Below are 18378 nucleotides of genomic sequence, written 5' to 3'. Positions count from 1 at the left end.
TACATGAAACATCAGGTTAATTCCTCTTCCCTGTTTTATTGAAACTTCCTAATTTTAACAGCACAACCCTGCATTTTCAAAGTCTTGATTTTTTTGTCTCCCTATCATGAAAAGTGGCACACAACTAGCCTTGCTGAAAGACAAAATGAATATATAATGGACCACAGATTCAGCAAGTCTTTGGTATAGGATTCCCAAAGGAAATAGTTTTCCAGATAGGTAAGTGTGCATCTTCCAAGATGTCTATGGATGTCTTCATCTGTCGTGGAAAATTGATGTCTGCTCTCTTGACTTATGTAGTAGGATATCCTAACCCACCCAGCCAAGGATGGATTAAAATGAGAGTGAAAGTGAAGTCACTCAGTCGTGTCCGACTCTTTGCGACCCCATGGACAGTAGCTTGCACCAGGCTCCTCCGTCCATGGGATTTTCTAGGCAAGAGTACTGGAGTGGGTTGCCATTTCCTTCTACAGGGAGTCTTCCCGACCCAGGGATCGAACCCAGGTCTCCCGCATTGTAGACAGACTCTTTACCATCTGAGCCACGAGGAAAGTCCCAAGGATGGATTGCTGTTTGCAAAACCGGTGGACTAGTGGCTTCTTTGTGCAAATTCAACACATGGCCACAGGAGAAGGATTAGGATTGTTTAGTGGCTGAGGGAAAACACAGCACTTTTGATGTTGTTTGATCTGGGACTGGGGAGGGAAGGGACCGGCTGAGTGGGCATACAGAGGATGGCAGGAATGGGGTCCCCCTCCCTGCTCTTCCCATCAGCCTGCTTGTTGAGTAGCTTTGGGTTCCCTACCTATGCAGAGAGGGCTTAGGGCTGAAGGAACTGTGTTCTTAAAAGACTGTGAGAGCCTGGACCTAAACGTGCAGGTATATATAGAACCCTGTCCCAGGCCTGCCCAGACCAGATGCCATTGAGTGTCCTGAGCATGGAGACTGGCCAAAACCCTCTCAGGAGGGACTGGAAGAGCAGGGTTTTTATGAGGGCAGCAGAAGCAGTGGGGAGATTCCAGGGTCTGAAATGCAGGAGACACACTCTAGGGGGAGAGAGGTGTAGACGTGCAGGTGGAAGCTAAGAGTGTAGGTATCCTGGCATTCGTGACAGCACCACCTCACTTGCACCCACAGCTGCTGATGCCCTCGTCTCAATTTGTTTCCTGATGTGAATGAATATGTCTCTTAACTTATCACACTTTGGTTTCTTACTGATAAGAAGCAGTGTCCATTCAGTCTGGTGGCAGTTTCCCATACACTTCCCCAAACGGGTGGCAGTTTCCAAATCTTTGAGTCAAGAGACTCTGAGAACCTCTGATGTAGCCTCTCTCCCTTTCTTTGGGTAGAACAGCATGGAATACTAATTCAGAAGTAAACTGGAATATTATGCTTTAAACTTTTCTGCAAATACTTTCCCAGTGGTATCCTGAGAGAAGTTAGTCATACCTTGGAGTTCATTCAACACTGGGTCAGAGATTTATTGGCTAAGGAATACAGCAGAAGTGATCTCCTGGCCCCCTAATCGAGATCTGGCCCTCTTCTTCACTTTTGACTAGCTGGTTGCGTGAGAACTAAGATCTTGAAATGTTATCTGACTGTGGCATTGCTCAGGAGTGGCCGAGCACAACCCCTTGACTGCCTCTGTTCTTACCTATCTGCAAATGATCATTGGCGAGGTTAAAGCGGCCTCCAGAACACCTGAGATCAGAATCAGTCCGCAACTTGTGGGCCAGTTGTCATGGTGATTCTATTGTAGCATCATTTTATTTATGAACTTAATAAAAGAAATCTGCAGCCCCATCTGTTCAGTATGAGCCATCGCCTTTGGAGTCAGGACACGTGGAAGGGACTTCAAATTGTCTACTTTGTTGGAAATAGAAAAGGAGAATTGAATTGAGATTTATTGCCTACCTCTGCTGGGTGTTTCTGCAGCAAAAATGGCAAACTCTGTCATAGGGGCTTCACAGGGGCCCAACACCAAAGGTTGTTTTCAGAGTGAAAATCAGATGTCATGATTGAAAGGTCATCAGCTAGTTAGCAGCAAAGCTTGGTGCACGGGGCCTGCGTTCAGCTCTCACCGAGCTCTGGTGACACGAATGCAGCTGACTCCTTCAGAGCCCAGAAGGGACCCTGACTCAGGCTGCACGTTCCCGTTGCCTGAGCGTGAGAAAGCTGGCCGTGGCTAAACCAGATTGCACAATGCCCTGCTAGATAAGAATGAGGGCTGGGTTCCGTTGCTTCAACTTACATAGCACCATGCATCTCTCCTTTAGAGTACTTAGAGTTGACAGTTTCACGTGTGTGTGTGTGAGCGTGTGTCTGAGACGCTTTGCCTGCCTCCCACTCTACATTATAAGCTCCATGAAGACAAATGCTATTTCTTTGATTCAGCTGTGTATTTCAGAATCTGGTATGGTCATTGTTTATAGAATGAATGAATGAGTGAATGAATAAAAAATCCTGGTGAGTACGGGGTCCTCAACTTATACAGAAGTAAATAGACAAGTAATAAGTTGCTCTAGGTCATGCCTTAAAGAAGTGAAAATGGGTTTTGCAAAAACCTAGACTCCAATTGTGTCCCAAAGGGAGTGTGTGTGTGCTTAGTCACTCGATTATGTCCAACTCTTTTTGACCCCATGGACTGTAGCCCAACACCAATACTTTGGCCACCTGATGTGAAGAACTGACTCATTGGAAAAGATCCTGATGCTGGGAAAGATTGAAGGTGGGAGGAGAAGGGGATGACAGAGGATGAGATGGTTGGATGGCATCACCGACTCAATGGACATGAGTTTGAGTAAATTCTGGGAGTTGGTGATGGACAGGGAGGCCTGGTGTGCTGCGGTCCATGGGGTCGCAATACACGACAGAGCAACTGAACTGAACTGGACTGTAGCCCACCAGGCTCCTCCGCCCATGGGATTCTCCAGGAAGAATACTGAAGTGGGTAGCCATTTCCTTCTCCAGGGGATCTTCCCAACCCAGGGATTAAAACCCAGGTCTCCTGCATTGCAGGCGGATTCTTTACTAAGACCCCTGGGAAGCCCCCCAAAGGGTGTGATCTTGGGCAAAACCAAGCAAGATGTTGCTTTGTCTATATCCCACACCTCCACAGCTCTTAGATGGCAAAAAGCCAGCAATGCCATGGAAGCCACTGCTTTGAGTTCTTAGAGCTCCTGCTCTGGCCCCGGAGCCAAATTATCACCAAGCTTTGGGTTTCAGATTCGTCTGTCTGTAGACCCTTGTGTTTCATTAACAGATGTTTCTGGTTTGTTCGTGTTCTCTCATTCTCTAAAATGCTGTTTTCTACATTTCCATACCCAGAGGAGAGTGGAGTCTGTTTTATAGTTATGCCCACAGTCTCTCCATCACCCAAGGTATTTCTTTGGCTTCTGAGCATAAAAACAAACAAAAACCTATTAGCCAACTAGTGGCGCTTGGGTCTGATGCTGTCTCTACCCTGCATCCACTTGAGAAGTTAGCCGATTCCCCACATGGTGGCCTTGGGGATTCTGGCTTCTCTGAAGCGGCCCCACAGGAAAGATGGGCATATCTACACACCCTCTTCTGAACACAGTTCCTGTGTTTAGGAACAGGGAGCCCTACAGGTCAGGGAGCAGTGGGTACGGAACCCAGGACAGAAGAATCGAGGAGGGAACTTACCAGCGGCGTGGGGCTCGCAGAAGCTTGGCTGGTTTTCTGGTTTCTCGTTAGGCCTTTACCTGCAATCGCCCAAGGAAAGAAGGAGGCACAAAGCTTAAGGGCCACCCCTCCCTTGGTGCGAGGCCAGGCCTGAGGCCCTTGGGCTTGTCCTTTTCCACTGCCAACCACTCCCAGCCCTTCTCAGGGAGACCTCTCTACGCCTACTTGCCCAGGTGCTGCAGAAGCTCCCCAGTGGCTTAGTCCCCCTCCTCCCTGGTCTGCACATGCCTCCACAGTGCTCTCGGCCACCTCTCAGGGTGCCTTTGTGACCATGAAACAGAACTGCCCTCAGCCCGTGGACAGGCTGTGTGGGAATCCGGGGGTCCGGGCAATAGGAGGAGGGTCACATTCACCCATATGAGAACTGTTCCTTGACCCCTTTCATTTTCCCCAATTTCCACCACCCCTGCCCCAAACTTCTACCTACCCCTTCTGTTTCTTTGGTTTCTCCTCCTTCGGGACAAACGGCTGAATATGGAGATGATCCCTAAGCCCGTGATCAGTATGCAAATGATGAGAATGGACATCCTGGAAGGAATCACAGACAGTATCCATAGCTCTTGGAAGAAACCACGTTTAGGTTCTCTGCTCAGGATCCCCTTTCCTGGGACCTATCCCCTCTCCCAGACCGTGCTCCCATTCAGTTCCAGCAGCCCCTAGAAACCAGATTCTTTTAGAGCACCCATCTCCTCCAGATCACACATGATCACGCATGACTGGACCTGGGTTGGCTATCTGACACCAAGCCAGGCCCAGCCCCCTCCTCGGAGACTAACATGGGAGTGTGAGGATGCGGTCTTAGGCTGGGGGAACAGGGGGAAAAGAAACTCAGCAGCTACAAGTGGACTATCTTCTCCCAGGGCAGGGAAAAAAAAAAAAAAAAAAGAAATATAAGAGGGCAGTGGGGAGAGAGAAGAAGCAAACACGCAAAAGTGAAGCAGATTGAAGACAGAGATAAATCCTGATGATGCTCCCCATTTCTGAGCGTGGCCAGATCTCTGCCCCTGCATTTCTTCAGACACTGCTTTCTCCTTATGATGAAATCTCCGCTTTAATCAAAGTAGCCAGAGGGCATTTTTGCTGCTTGCGACCAAGAGCCCTAAACTGTGTTCTTTTGAAAGAAAGCAAACAGTCACACTGAAGACGGATAGCTCAAGAGGAGAAACGATACACAGCTGGAAAGTAGAGGGTGCAAACCCAGGGCCGTGTTGCATTGTTACTGCCCACCCAAAGCCCACTTGTCCCCTAAAGTTGCTCACCTGGAGTGATCTGCCTTGTGGACAACCTTGGAAGCCCTGCAGCTTCTGTTCTTATTGCCCGACAGGTCTGTGTCAGAAAGGATTTGTTGAGAGTCAAATAAGGCCCAAGCTCAGGCCCTTCCTTTGCCTTCTGCATCTCTGCACCTCTGCCTACCCTTCTCTCAGTCTCCAGAGAGTGAGTGCCCTGGGGGAGTACTGGGTCACATTCACCTGCACAGGGCGGAGTGAGTGAAAGGCACTCAGTCATGTCCGACTCTTTGCAACCTCGTGGACTATACAGTCCATGGAATTCTCCAGGCCAGAATACTGGAGTGGGTAGCTGTTCCCTTTTCCAGGAGATCTTCCCAACCCAGGGATCGAACGCAAGTCTCCCACATTGCAGGTGGATTCTTTTACAGCTGAGCCACCAGGGAAGCCCAGTGGGTAGCCTATCCCTCCTCCAGAGGATCTTTCTGACCCAGGAATCAAACCGGGGTCTCTTGCATTGCCGGCAGATTCTTTACCAACTGAGCTATCAGGAAAGCCCGCAGAAGGCGGATGGAACAAGCCAAGGGCTGAAACCCAGCCCATAGAGTTTGCCAAACTATATACCCTGCCATTGAGTTCCATGCACTGGGAGGAAGGGCACCTTTTCCAGATTTGCACAAAGGTTCTATGTTGACTAAATATGGCCCTTGGTTAGAGAGGCTGACAGCTGTGAGAGGGGACTGTCAGAGGCACCAGAGTGCCAGTCCTGTCCTTAAGGAGCTGACCAGTAGGTAACGTAATTGCCACATTGTGTTTCTGACACCTATCAAAACCCAGCAAGAAAAGGCCACCATGGTCACCCGCCTTGCCCCTATGAGAAGATCAGGGGATGGGGTGTGTGTGTGTTTCATTTAAACTGAAGAGCTCATTTAGGTGGGACTTCTCTCATCCTGAGTCTAAAACTCAGGACAGACTACACATTTAATAATAACATATAATAATTAATTAATTTAATAATAAATTATTAATTAAATAAATATTAATAATTTATTTAATTAAATAAAAGCAGAACCACACAAAGTAGAAACACGGTAGGTGTGAAGGATGTCACATTTTCGGTAAGATGTGTGCTGAAGAAATTACCAGCTGGTCAAATGTGAGCAGGGCTCTCCAGTATCAGGAGGAGGCTTCCCCAAGCCTCCCTTATGCCCTTTGCTGTGTTTTCCTACTGGCATTGTCCTCTGATGAAGCTAGAAAAAGATCTCCCTTCTAATTTTTATTTATTTATTTATTTTTGGCTGTGCTGGGTCTTCACTGCTGTGAGGGCTTTTCTCTAATTGCGGCAAGCGGGGGCTACTCTTATTTGAGGTGCATGGGCCTCTCATGGCAGTGGCTTCTCTTGTTGCAGAGCACTGGTTTCAGGGCTTGTGGGCTTAAGTAGCTGCAATTCCAGGTCCACGGTTTGTGGGATCTTCCTAGACCAGGGATTGAACCCGTGTCTCCTGCATTGGCAGGCAGATTCTTATTCACTGAGCCACCAGGGAGCCCAAGACATCCCTTCTAGAAATGGAAATAAGGAGAAGCCACAGGGGGGCGGGGGTGGGGAGGGAGGAAAGGAAAGAAAAAAAGGTAGAGTAATGCGCCTGAGAGAGGTTTTCTGGTGTAAAGGGAGGTTTTCAACATTGGACAGAAGGACTTTGGGGAACAAATGGAGCCCCTATCCCTTCTGCCTGGCCCAAAGGAGCAACATACTAGCTTAGACAGACTTGCCCCTCCAGGCTGCTCCACCCATGCCCTTCCAGCTGCCTTCAGGAGAAAAGTGTACCCCTTAAAAGAAACCATTGACCTCTTGGACAATATTTCTCTGTATATTATAAAATTATTTAAGTGCACAATTTTTGAGGGTGCTTGCCCGGGTGCCTGTGTGCTTGCAAAGTCGCTTCAGTCATGTCCAACTCTCTGTGACCCTATGGACTATAGCCTACCAGGCTCCTCTGTCCATGGGATCCTCCAGGCAAGAATACTGGAGTGGGTTCCATTCCCTTCTCCAGGGGATCTTCCAGACCCAGGGATCGAGCCTGCGGTTGTTATGCCTCCTGCATTGGCAGGCGGGTTCTTTACCACTAGTGCCACCTGGGAAGCCCGGCCAGGTGCCTAGACCACTTTTTACAGCCTCAGCCACCTCTCAAGAAGCGAATATTCAAGATTCTAGTCCACAAGGCAAAGCTCTCACACTGGTGAGCCGCCCAAATCAGATGGCTGTGAGGGGAGAGAGGTCCTTAAGAGCACGCTGGGGCCCAGGCACCCTCCCCTTCCCCCAAATTCCCAGTTAATCATCAGCAGCATCAGCAGCCACCAACTCTGGAGGGAGGGAGGGACCAGGTTAACCCAGAGAACAGAGTTGGCGCACAATGAGTATTTACCTCACCAGCTGCCACCCACCGCCATGGGTCACCCCCAGCTAGACCCACAATAGCTTCCTTACCTTGCCCAGACCAGAAATTGTTGGTGATGGCTCTTCTGTCATCGGTCACAACCAGCTCTGTAAAGTCCATGTCATCTCTGGCAAAGTCACGCTGGATGCCACACCAGTACCAGCCCGTATCCTCCTTGGTCAGGCAGGACACAGTGACAATGAGTTGGTTTCCTGTGTCCCTCAGGGCCACGCGGTCGGTGCTGTTGGGTGTGAAGGCGATGATGTTGCAGTAGTCCCGGAAATAGCCTCGACACCAGTACTTGGGGTGGTCCTTATAGTGGGTGTCGTAGTTGCAGATGGCGGAAGCTGTGTCCAGCACAAAGCTTTCCTTGACCTTCTCGTCCATGACCATGGCATCTGTGAAAACACACGGACAAACACCATCGTTCTTTTAAACACATCTCAGCCCCTGTACCCTGGAGGAAAATTAATGAAAGCATTGGAGGCAGATTTTTGCCTGTTTTGGGGTTGGCAACCAGCTATTAGAGGTTGAACAGTGTTCCCCTAAAATTTATGTGTTGAAGTGGTAACCACCCAGTGCTTTTTAAAAATAATCTTATTTATTTATTTTTGGCTGTGCTGGGTCTTCACTGTGGCACGTGGACTTTCTCTAGCTGCAGGGAGCGGGGACTACTCTCTAGCTGCGGTACTCGGGCTTCTCACTGTGGCGGCTTCTCTTGTGGAGCACGGGCTCTAGGGCACGCAGGCTTCAGTAGTTTCAGCTCCCAGGCTCTAGAGCACAGGCTCAATAGCTGTGGCCCACGGGCTTCATTGCTTCACAGCGTTTGGGACCTTCCCAGATGGGGGATTGAACCCATGTCTCCTGCATTCACGGGTGGATTCTTGACCACTGAGCCACCATGGAAGCCCCACTCGGGACTTTAGAATGTGACTGTATTTGGACTTAGAACCTTTAAAGAGGTAATGAAGTTAAAGTAGGGTCATTAGAATAGGCCCCAGTCCAATCTGACTGGTGTCCTAATAGAAAAGGAGATCAGGACACAGACAACAGAGGGATGACTATGAGCACAGTGAGAAGGGGGTCCCCTGCAGGCCAAGGAGAGAGATCTCAGGAGGAAGCAAACCTGCTGACAGCTTGATCTTGGACTTCCAGCCTCCACCACCGTAAGGAAACAAACGTCTGTTGTTGCAGCCACACAGTCTGAGTTTGTTACAGGAGGCCTAGCAGACTAACACAGCAAGCCTGGAGAAGGATTTTCCCTGCTCTAAGAGCAGGGAGAATACCTATGCCCCTCTGAAAGACTTCAGGAGGCCACTCCTGTGGTTTGCAGGGAGGGTGGAAGAGCCTGAGGCCTACTGTTAGTAGATTCTCTGCCCCTAGCTCCCACTCCCTGCCCCGCTTCACCTTGGCACCCTTGAAAGGAAAGTAAGGAGGTTTGAGACAGAAACAAACCCACAGACATAGGAAACACTACAGTTACCAAAGGGGAAAGGACAGGGGGAGAAGAAAATTAGGAGTTTGGAACTAACAGATACACACTACTATATATAAACAGCTAAACAACAAAGACCTATTGCATGGTACAAGGAATTATATTCAGTATCTTGTAATAACCTATAATGAAAAAGGATCTGAAAAATATATATATGTGTGTGTGTGTGTTCACTTAGTTGCTCAGTTGTGTCCAGCTCTTTGCAACCCCATGGACTGTAGCCTGCCAGGCTTCTCTGTCCATGGGATTCTCCAGGCAAGAATACTGGAGTGGGTTGCCATGCCCTCTTCCAGGCGATCTTCCCAACCCAGGGATGGAACCTGCAGCTCCTGAATTGCATGCAGATTCTTTACTGCTGAGCCACCAGGGGGGCCCCAGATCAACTATACTTCAATAAAAAATTTTTTTTTAATTTAGAAAAAGAAAAAGTAAGGCAGTTTTGAGGCTTCTGCCGGCTGTACAGGACTGAAGACAGAGGCGTCCGGTTCTGCTCTATCCTCAGGGGCTAAGAACTTCATGTTTCCTCTGTGCTAGACCGGTGTGGGCACCTCTGTCATCTCAAGATGTTGCATAAAAAGGAAGTCATGCAGGCCTCATCCAGCTTGACGGTGGCTGGGGAAGTGTTTGACCAAGGAGATGAGATGGCTGAGAGAGCCCAGCCTTCCCTTAGCCTTCCAGATGTGCAATGGGGCCCCTCAGTGCTGCCTCCAGAGTAGCCTGCAGCGGGTGTTACCAGCCCACAAAGCAGACTCGTGTCTTGATGTCACTTGACAGGCTATGATATTTTGTTCTCATATGGACCCCGTGAGAAAGATCATGTGATAATCAGTTCACCAGCCTCGATGCTGACCCAGAGAGAGGTGCAGTAAATTCAGAGATCACAAGGCTGGAGGAGGGCAGAGCTGGGGTCAGCCTGGTCCTCTGACCTTCTCATCTTTGGGGGCAGGTATGTGCAGAAAGAGGGAAGTCCTGTCCTCATATATCAGCACAAATGTTTTTAAAGGAAGAAGGGGAGAGGGAAGGGGAACTTACACTGAGAATACAGGGCCTTCATTTTAGCTGAGGGTTTCAAATTCCCTACAACCCTTTTATCGGATTGAAGAACAAGGACTAATTTGGACAAGATTTATTATTTCACCACCTTTTATTTTCTCATCCGGCTCCTTTGGTGGCTTGCACTTATTAATAAGCAGGAACTCCAGGTAGGAAAGGAAAAGCACTAAGTTTAGGGTTAGGATGCACAGCCTCTGGGAAGTTTGGAGGCCTGGAGATGATCCTTCCCCATCTCTTACCTGAAAAGACAGTCAAAGAGAGCAGAATGAAGAGCCTCATGACTGGAAAGAAGTGAATCCTCAACTGGGATGACCAGATGGACCCAGGGGCCTTAGGAATCCTGGATCTGTTTAAAGGAAACAGATATCTTTGAGTTGAAGATGCTTTTATCCTGTTTGGAGAGACCAGGAAAAAGAAGGACCAACCAGTTAATCCAAGAAGTGCTGCTACGTACAGGTATCCCCGTTGTGCACTGCACAAGGGCTCTTCAGCAGAGGGAAGCCATTTGCAGACATAAACTTACAGAGTAAAATGATAAAATTCTGGGCTTCCTGGTAAAGCCCAAAACACAGAAGAGCTCTCGCTCCTGGATACGTCTGCTCTGGCACACCAGGCACACTCCTGAATCCAAACCATCCCCGGCACGCCTTCGTCTGTGCAACTGTGCACTGTCCTGCACAGTGGTCCAGGCACCATCCAAGGTCAGGCCTCTTGTTCACCACTCTTGGAGGCCCAATTCCTATTTAGCTGAGAGGAAGACCAATAAGGAGATTCATAACTATCCTGCCTTCCAGGAGAACACTTCAGCCTCATCCAGGGAGAGTGGCTAGAGGGTAGAGCCTGAAGCAGACATGCTGGTGGCTGGAGCATGTGAGCAGGTGAAAGTGTGGGTTCTGGGGCATCAATAGCCAGGCTGCACCTACAGACATCCTGAAAGCCTTCTTGGGACACATCAAGGCTGTCCGTGCGATAGATGCTTCCCGTGATGGGACCCATATGGTCTGGCTACTGATTTTTAAAGTTGGAATTATGGAACCACGCTCAGGTGAATTTAAGCTGAATGCTTATGTATCACACCCAGAGCTAGCACTTCTCCTCAAGGGTTGGACGTGGTGATTGTCCAGGTTTTCAATAATGTCCGCTCCTGAGCAAGGAGAGCCTTTCTCTATTCACACCAAGTCAGCACTGGGCCAGCAGCAGGCCTGCATCAAGGGAGGGGTTTTGCTTATATTGCCTCATTTATTCTTCAAGAAACCTTTGTGAGGTCAACAATTAAACTGCCAGGGGGACAAAATGAAGCAGCACTCTGTAGATTCAAAGGGGCTTGAGAGGCATACTCCCTGGAGGAGGGCACAGCAGCCCACTCCAGTGTTCTTGCCTGGAGAATCCCATGAACAGAGGAGCCTAGTGGGCTACAGTCCATAGGACAGCAAAGAGTCAGACATGACTGAAGCAACTGAGCACACATGCAAGAGAAACATACTAACAAATAGTAATATATGGAACTTAGTAATAGGAGAAAATTCTGGATTTTGAATCCTGGCAGAAGCAAACAATTGAGAAAATGTGGACAGTGACTAGATAGATGATGATATTAAGAAATCATTGTTGTGGACACTGGGGGAAGGAAAGAGTGGGAAAATGGAGAAGGTAGCACCGACATATGCTCACTACCGTGTGTAAAATAGATAGCTGGATAACACGGGGCCAGCCTGTACTCTGTGGTGACCTAGAGAGGTGGGATGGGGAGAGGGACACGCAGCTCAAGAGGAAGGTGATAGATGTATAATTATGGCTGATTTTCACTGCTGTATGGCATAAACCAACACAACACTGTAAAGCAATTTTCCTCCAATTAAGAAAGAATTTTTTTTTAAGTGAGAATAAAAGAAAAGGAAACACTGTTACTCTTTTTCCAGATGTGATAATGACATTGTCATAGCCAGCCTCTAAGATGGCTCCTGATATACGTGCCACTGTGTAATTCCCTAGACTTGAATCAGGGCTGGCCCAGGTGATCAATAAAATACGGCAGAAGTGATGGCATACGGCTTCCAAGGCTAGATCATAAAAGATGTGCAACTTCCATCTCAGAGGTTGTACTGCTTTCTTTCTTTCTTTCAGAAGTCAGCTGCCATGTTGTGGGGACTTTCAAGTGGAACTGTGGAAAGGCCATGAGGAGAGGAACCAGCTTGCTAGACATGGACGACCCACCTTGAAAGTAAATCCTCCAGCACCATCGAACCTCCAGATGAATGCAGACCCAGCAACTTTGTGAGAGACCTCAAGCATGACCTGCCCAACCAAGATGCTCCTGAATTCCTGACCCATCAAAACCACAAGAGATAATAAAGAATTATCATGTTAAGCCTCTAAGTTTGGGGGTATTTCATTAAATAACAATCAGTAATTGATATTGTGGGTTTTTTTTTTTTTTTTTTTTTTAAGTAGGCCCTTATCTCTGAGAAAACCCACATGTAAAACATTCAGAATTGCTCAGAGCTTGTACCGTGAAACCAAAGAAAGTGCTAACCAAAGATTGTGCACAGTATCAGGAAAATACCTAAGACATGAAAAAGTAACATTCTAAAGCAAATGCCAGGCTCAGAGTGCAGAGAATAAACAGATGCATCTATTAGCATTCTATTATTTGGTATAATTAGTTCTATTGCTCCCTCTTAGGGGGAGAGTTAATTTTCACTCTATTTGATATGTAAATAAGAAAGTAAACAGGTAATAAGAATAAGCTACATTTTAAAAATACTTTTTAAAAATACAAACCAAAATGCTTACAGATGAAATAATTTGATGTCCAAAATTTCAAAATAACCAGGTCAAGTGGGGAGGGGCCATTAATGAAACAAGGTTGGCTGTGAGCGGATCATTATTAAAGCAAGATAATAGTTATACAAGCCTTTGTTATTATAGTCTCTCCACTGTTGCGTGTTTGGAATTTTTCATAATAAAAAGTAAGAAGCAAGAAGACAAGCAAAACATTGACACAGATATTACTAGTCTCACTTTAAAAATAAGAAAAATTGAGGCTTAGTTTAAATAAGGCTAAGTTTAAATTCATACAGCTTCTATAGCCACCATGAGCTAATGCTAAATCTGAAAGAAAAAACTGCTGTCCATCTCTTGATTGTGCTTCCCCAGTAGTAACAAGACTGCAAAACTGTAGAGCACTTCAGAGATTACAGAGACTTTACATACGCCACGCCCACCGAGTGGCCGGGGCAAGATGCAACCCGATGCAACCCGACTTTTCTCATTTCCATCTTACCCATTATAGTAACTAAGGGCAGAGTTGCTGTAGAAAATGTGCATCTAGTTCTAAGAAACAGAAGGTACAAATGGACCATGGCCAAACCATATATAAAAATAGAAGTCTGGCCCACAACCAGCCCAGGAAACCAGCCCCTTATCTATAGTAACTGGCCCAGGAAGCCAGCCTGATATAAACCAGACGGATCGGAAGTCAGACCATTATTTCTAGTAACAATCCAGAAAGCCAAACAATAATCCCTGTAACAATTGGCTCCGCATGGCCAGGGCTAGATGAATAACTGACACCATCCCTAATTTTTGTCCTGCTTCCAACTAAAGACCAGCCCTAACTCACCATGCAGGATGCCCCACTTTTAGTCAGCCCACTGCAGTCTCCCCAGACCAATGGTCTCCAGTCAGGGTGCATCTGAAGCCTTCTTTCTTCCACCATAAAACCATCCCACTCTTCTCCTGCCTTTGAGACTCTGTCAGAGAGCAACGGGCAGTAGTTTCCTGGTGGCTCAGAGGCTAAGGGATCTGCCTGCAACACAGGGGACCTGGATTCAATCCCTGGATTGGGAAGATTCCCTGGAAAAGGGAATAGCTACCCACTCTAGTATTCTTGTTTATGGGGTCACAAAGAGTCAGACACGGCTTAGTGACTAAATCTTAGTGGCTGACTCCTTCTCTCTAGAAAGCTCAGAATAAATAGCCTTCATTTGTTCTCATTTTGTTGGCCTTCACTATTTTCTATTGTTAATAAAGAGAAAAAAATCGGGTAAATAAGCCAGCTACTCAACATCTACCTTTGGTCCAGTGAATCTGTGTGGAAGAGGAGGAGGAGGAAAAACTTGATTTTGTCTGGGTGGTCTCTTTACCTTATTCCTTTAAAATGAAAGCCCAACAGCCACCTTTGACAATATGGCACCCCACTCCAGTACTCTTGCCTAGAAAATCCCATGGACGGAGGAGCCTGGTAGGCTGCAGTCCATGGGGTCTTGAAGAGTCGGACACGACTGAGCGACTTCACTTTGACTTTTTACTTTCATGCATTGGAGAAGGAAATGGCAACCCACTCCAGTGTTCTTGCCTGGAGAATCTCAGGGACGGGGGAGCCTGGTAGGCTGCCATCTATGGGGTCACACAGAGTCGGACACGACTGAAGCGACTTAGCAGCAGCTGAAGGGAGGAGCCAGGAGACAGACACAGGGAAACTTCTGTGACGCTAATCTTTAAACCTGAAACCAGGGTGGTTCTCACTACCTCTAGGCCAACTCCTCACCAGTGAGTCTTGCTTCATCCTTTTTGAGTTCACGCCTAAAGATACTTCACTGAAAGGCTTCTTCTGAGCTGGGAGAGCCCCTGAGCTCAAGAGATTCTCACTGACTCCCAAGATATGACTTCCTACAAGGCTTCAGTGGGTTTGCTAAGCAGTGAATATCAGAAAGGAAAAGAGAGAGAAGGAGGGGAGGAGGAAAAAGGGAAATAAAAGTTTTTCTGAAACTCAGGAGCTGCAGCTTGTCTGATGACACCAAATGACTCAGGACAGACTGCTGCCTTATTTTGAGAGAAACAGTTCCTTTAAGTCTTCCAAAAAAGGCACAGGTCAATGTTGCTACAGCAACTGGGTTAGAGGCTGAGATCTAACTAGCATGTCCCTCAAGTCTCAAATTGAGTGAGACTCAGGTGAGTTGTTGGCAGACCAGTGTGCCAGGAATACCCATCACCCCCGAGTAAACCCAGGGCCTCATCCTGGAGGAACATCTTCACTAAACCATAAAAATTAATTCAGGGGGAAAAGGCTGAAATCAAACAAAGGGATACCATTAAGAAAAAATTGGAGGTAGCAGAGACTTGCTTTTTTGAAACAAAAAAGATCCCCCAAAACATTTGATGGGGAGCTTGTCGGGAACAAAGTCCCCTTCTATATATCCAGGGACCCTCAGGAATGGGGGTGGGCATTCCAGTCTTCTTCCTCTAATGCAGGAGTGTGAATGGTACCAGGAAGTGGGTGGGTGGGGTGACCAAGTGGGTTTGGCATTAGTAGAAAAGAACATGCAAACTTTAAACATCCCAGATAGTGCTGATTCTGCCTGGGCTGACAAAAGGAGACGCAAGAACATTTCCCTGAAGTGAAATGTTAACAAGATAAATATGGTTATCAGGCTCTGGCCTAAGATTAGGGTCAGGATAATCTCTCAGGACTAGTTGAGAATTAATAAGAAGCACATTTTCAGTACACGTATCCTCTCTGATGTGGTTTAACTGAAATCCCCAGCTTGCTGTTCTCATCACGTTAACATACGTACTGTATTGACTTGGGACTGAGCATCCACAGCTGCAAATTTAGACTGCCTAATCAGAGATGCCACCTCCAAATTCCAGGGCCACACACAATGCCCAAATGACATGACTAGCATTCTATTCCTGTCTGGTGTGTCAACAGGAAACAGCAACTAAGGCAAAAACAAACAAACAAACAAAAAATAAAAAAACCCAGCAGTACTCAAGTATACAAACCATAGCTTGTACTCGCAATTCTGATAATTGTACATAAGGTGAACTTAAGAGTTTGGGCTTTGTAGAAGTTGCAAGTCCCGCTGCATGTCTAAGGATAGGTAGCAAGAATGTTGGGTTCTCCCATAAAGCAGGGCTGCCTTGAAATCCTGGTGCTCATACTGATTAATTATGTGATTGTGGACAAGTTACTTAAACTCTCTGTACCTCAGTTTTTTCTTCTGCAAAATAGAGATGGTAGTGAGGATGGGACCTCAAAGACTATCAGGACCAAAAGAGAGAACACATGTAAAACAGTACATAGCAAGTGAAAATGTTAGTCGCTTAGTTGTGTCTGACTTTTTGTGACCCCTTAGGCTGTAGCCCACCAGGTTCCTCTGTCCATGGGGTTTTCCAGGCAAGAATACTGGAGTGGGTTGCTATTTCCTTCTCCAGGGGATCTTCCTGACCCAGGAATCGAACCCGAGTCTCCCACTTTGCAAGCAGACTCTTTACTGTCTGAGCCACTAGGAAAGTATATACAACATGCTCAACAAATAATATTAATAGCTGTCTGGTGTCTCTTTTTGCCCCTCTCCCACTATTCCTATTAAAATAAAATACCAGAGGAAATAATTTAAGACTCATGTCTAAGAGAGAATTGTTTCTTCTCTAACCCTTGATGAATGGTTCAGAAAGCTGACAAATACTCTGATCAGTCCAGGAAAAAGGTGCAGAGTGTGCTGGGGCCAGGGGTGAGGGTCTCAGAATTTACACAGAATTTATAGGAGAAGGTGTCACATGGCATCACATAGCAAGCAGGCTGAGTGCCAGGAGCAGCCAGCTGGGTTTTCCAGCCCCAAGTGACCCTGACCCTCAGCAGAGAGTTATAAAAAAGTTAGTTATCATGTTTTATTCATTCCATACATTTACAGCTGAATCCAGAAAGTTAAGTTCCCCTTAAACGTAATTCAGTCCTTGCATTCCATCATCTTCCAGGCAACTGCTGAGAGCAGGGTTCTCTGCTTAGTTCCACAGTGAAGCGGAACTGAGTCACCATCATGTACATATCAAGCCCGATCAGTCCCCTTTTGTCAGTAAGTCAATGAAGGATCCTTCAGATTCCATAACTTCTGTTAGAGGAGAAGACACGTAGCAGTAACAATGGAGCACTGTCCTCAAGTCAGATACCCAGAAAAGAAGGACATGAAAAAAAGAAAAAAATGAATTAGAGAAAGAAGACATTGGGAAGGACATAGAGGCAACCAGCCAAATGCTTTCCGCATCAGTAGGAGGAATCAAAGACATGAGCGGGAGACATCCCAGGTAGAAAGGCCCTCAAGTGTTGATGCCGAATCTGAAGGTCAATGAGATGGACAGCCATCTTTCGTGGATAGCTACTCAGAAGTCTGCTCAATGCTTGGGTCCATGGACTTAGAGGGCTGGCAGATCACACAGGCTTTGAGGATCAAGAGATAGGTTTCCTTGAACTTCTTTATTTTATAAGCATAGACGATAGGGTTCATCATGGAGTTGGCGTGGGAGAGCAGGATGCCCAAGTACAGCACAATTTGTGGCACTTCACCGTTAAAGTAGATGATACAGTTGATGATGGACAAAGGCAGCCAGGACAAAGCAAACAAGAAAAGAACCAGTGACAGAGACTTGGCTGTCTTGAACTCCCGTCCATAGAATGCACCTGTCTCTTTGGAGCCAGAAAAGTTCTGACTGAGTCGGTTCCGGATGACATAGAAGATATCGAAGTAGATGGCACACATGACAACCAGGGGAATGAGAATCCACGTGAAGAAACTGAAGTAGACCATGTAATCCATCCTCATGACCGAACGGAATTGGCAGGGTAGGAAGGTAAGATTTTTGTCTGCTGAGCTCAGTTTCATGTTCCAGCCAAACATGGGGGTCAATCCCACCAGGAATGACACCAGCCAGCAAAGGCCCAGAGCCAACCATATTCTTCTTTGCGTGGTGACTCTCCTGTATCTGTTTGCATGGAAGAGAGTCAGTGAGTTCACAGCAGAAATTGCTAACGGGTGGGGGGAGATGGAGCTGGACTGTTGGGATTCTATGGTTTCAACTAAACTCTACTGGATATGAAGACAAGATGAGAAGAGAAAAATCCAGCAAAGTTTTCTGGGCACTTTTCTAAAGAAGTACAATCTACAATACATCAGGAGTATGTTGCCAAGGGCTTCCCTACTGGCTCAGTGGTAAAGAATTCACCTGCCATGTAGGAAATGCAGGTTCGATCCCTGGGTTGGGAAGATCCCCTGGAGGAGGAAATAGCAACCCATTCCAGTATTCTTGCCTGGGGAATCCCATGGACAGAGAAGCCTGGTGGGCTATAACCTATAGGGTTGCAAAAGAGTCAGACACGACTTAGTGACTAAAGAACAGCAACAATATGTTGCCGGCAATTGGGGTTTGCATGTCCCTCTCACAGCGCCATTTCCAGCCCAAGAATTCTTCAATTCCTGGGAGGTAAGAGTTCTTGAAGTCTCCTAGGATCACCTACCTGAGAAGAAGTAATCTGCTCAAAGCATGTTTTCCTGCTGCGTTCAGCACTATTTTTTTTGGCTGTCATGCTGACATCCATCATTCAGACTCTGCCTCTCCCACACTTCCCCTCTACCTGTGTCTGTCCCTGCTTCTCTATGTTTTTCAAACACTTGATGTTTGAATT

The 18378-nt window shown here is 46.9% G+C and overlaps 1 protein-coding gene across 7 annotated transcripts in view; it reads right to left on the bottom strand.

Annotated features, from left to right (window-relative positions):
- Positions 1 to 1748: 1748 nt before the first annotated feature.
- Positions 1749 to 18378, bottom strand: part of ADORA3 (adenosine A3 receptor) — a 57197-nt gene continuing 40567 nt past the window's right edge. For 3 of the 7 annotated variants that reach the window (XM_070785930.1, XM_019956837.2, XM_070785929.1), the window contains 6 exons: positions 10154 to 10260; positions 7417 to 7764; positions 4965 to 5031; positions 4133 to 4233; positions 3667 to 3725; positions 1749 to 1863 (listed from right to left, as the gene is read on the bottom strand). In XM_070785930.1, the coding sequence (XP_070642031.1) occupies positions 1855 to 1863; positions 3667 to 3725; positions 4133 to 4233; positions 4965 to 5031; positions 7417 to 7764; positions 10154 to 10260 (691 nt within the window). In that variant the 3' untranslated portion in view covers positions 1749 to 1854. Of the gene's footprint in view, positions 1867 to 3661; positions 3726 to 4132; positions 4234 to 4964; positions 5032 to 7416; positions 7765 to 10153; positions 10261 to 16575; positions 17679 to 18378 lie in introns of those variants that run through there. The other 4 variants (XM_019956835.2, XM_019956840.2, XR_002180329.2 and 1 more) reach the window with 4 other exon arrangements.

This window comes from Bos indicus, chromosome 3 (assembly GCF_029378745.1).
Source record: "Bos indicus isolate NIAB-ARS_2022 breed Sahiwal x Tharparkar chromosome 3, NIAB-ARS_B.indTharparkar_mat_pri_1.0, whole genome shotgun sequence".
NCBI lineage: Eukaryota > Metazoa > Chordata > Mammalia > Artiodactyla > Bovidae > Bos > Bos indicus.
Note: the sequence above shows the minus strand (reverse complement) of the source record. Positions and strands in the feature narration are given on the sequence as shown.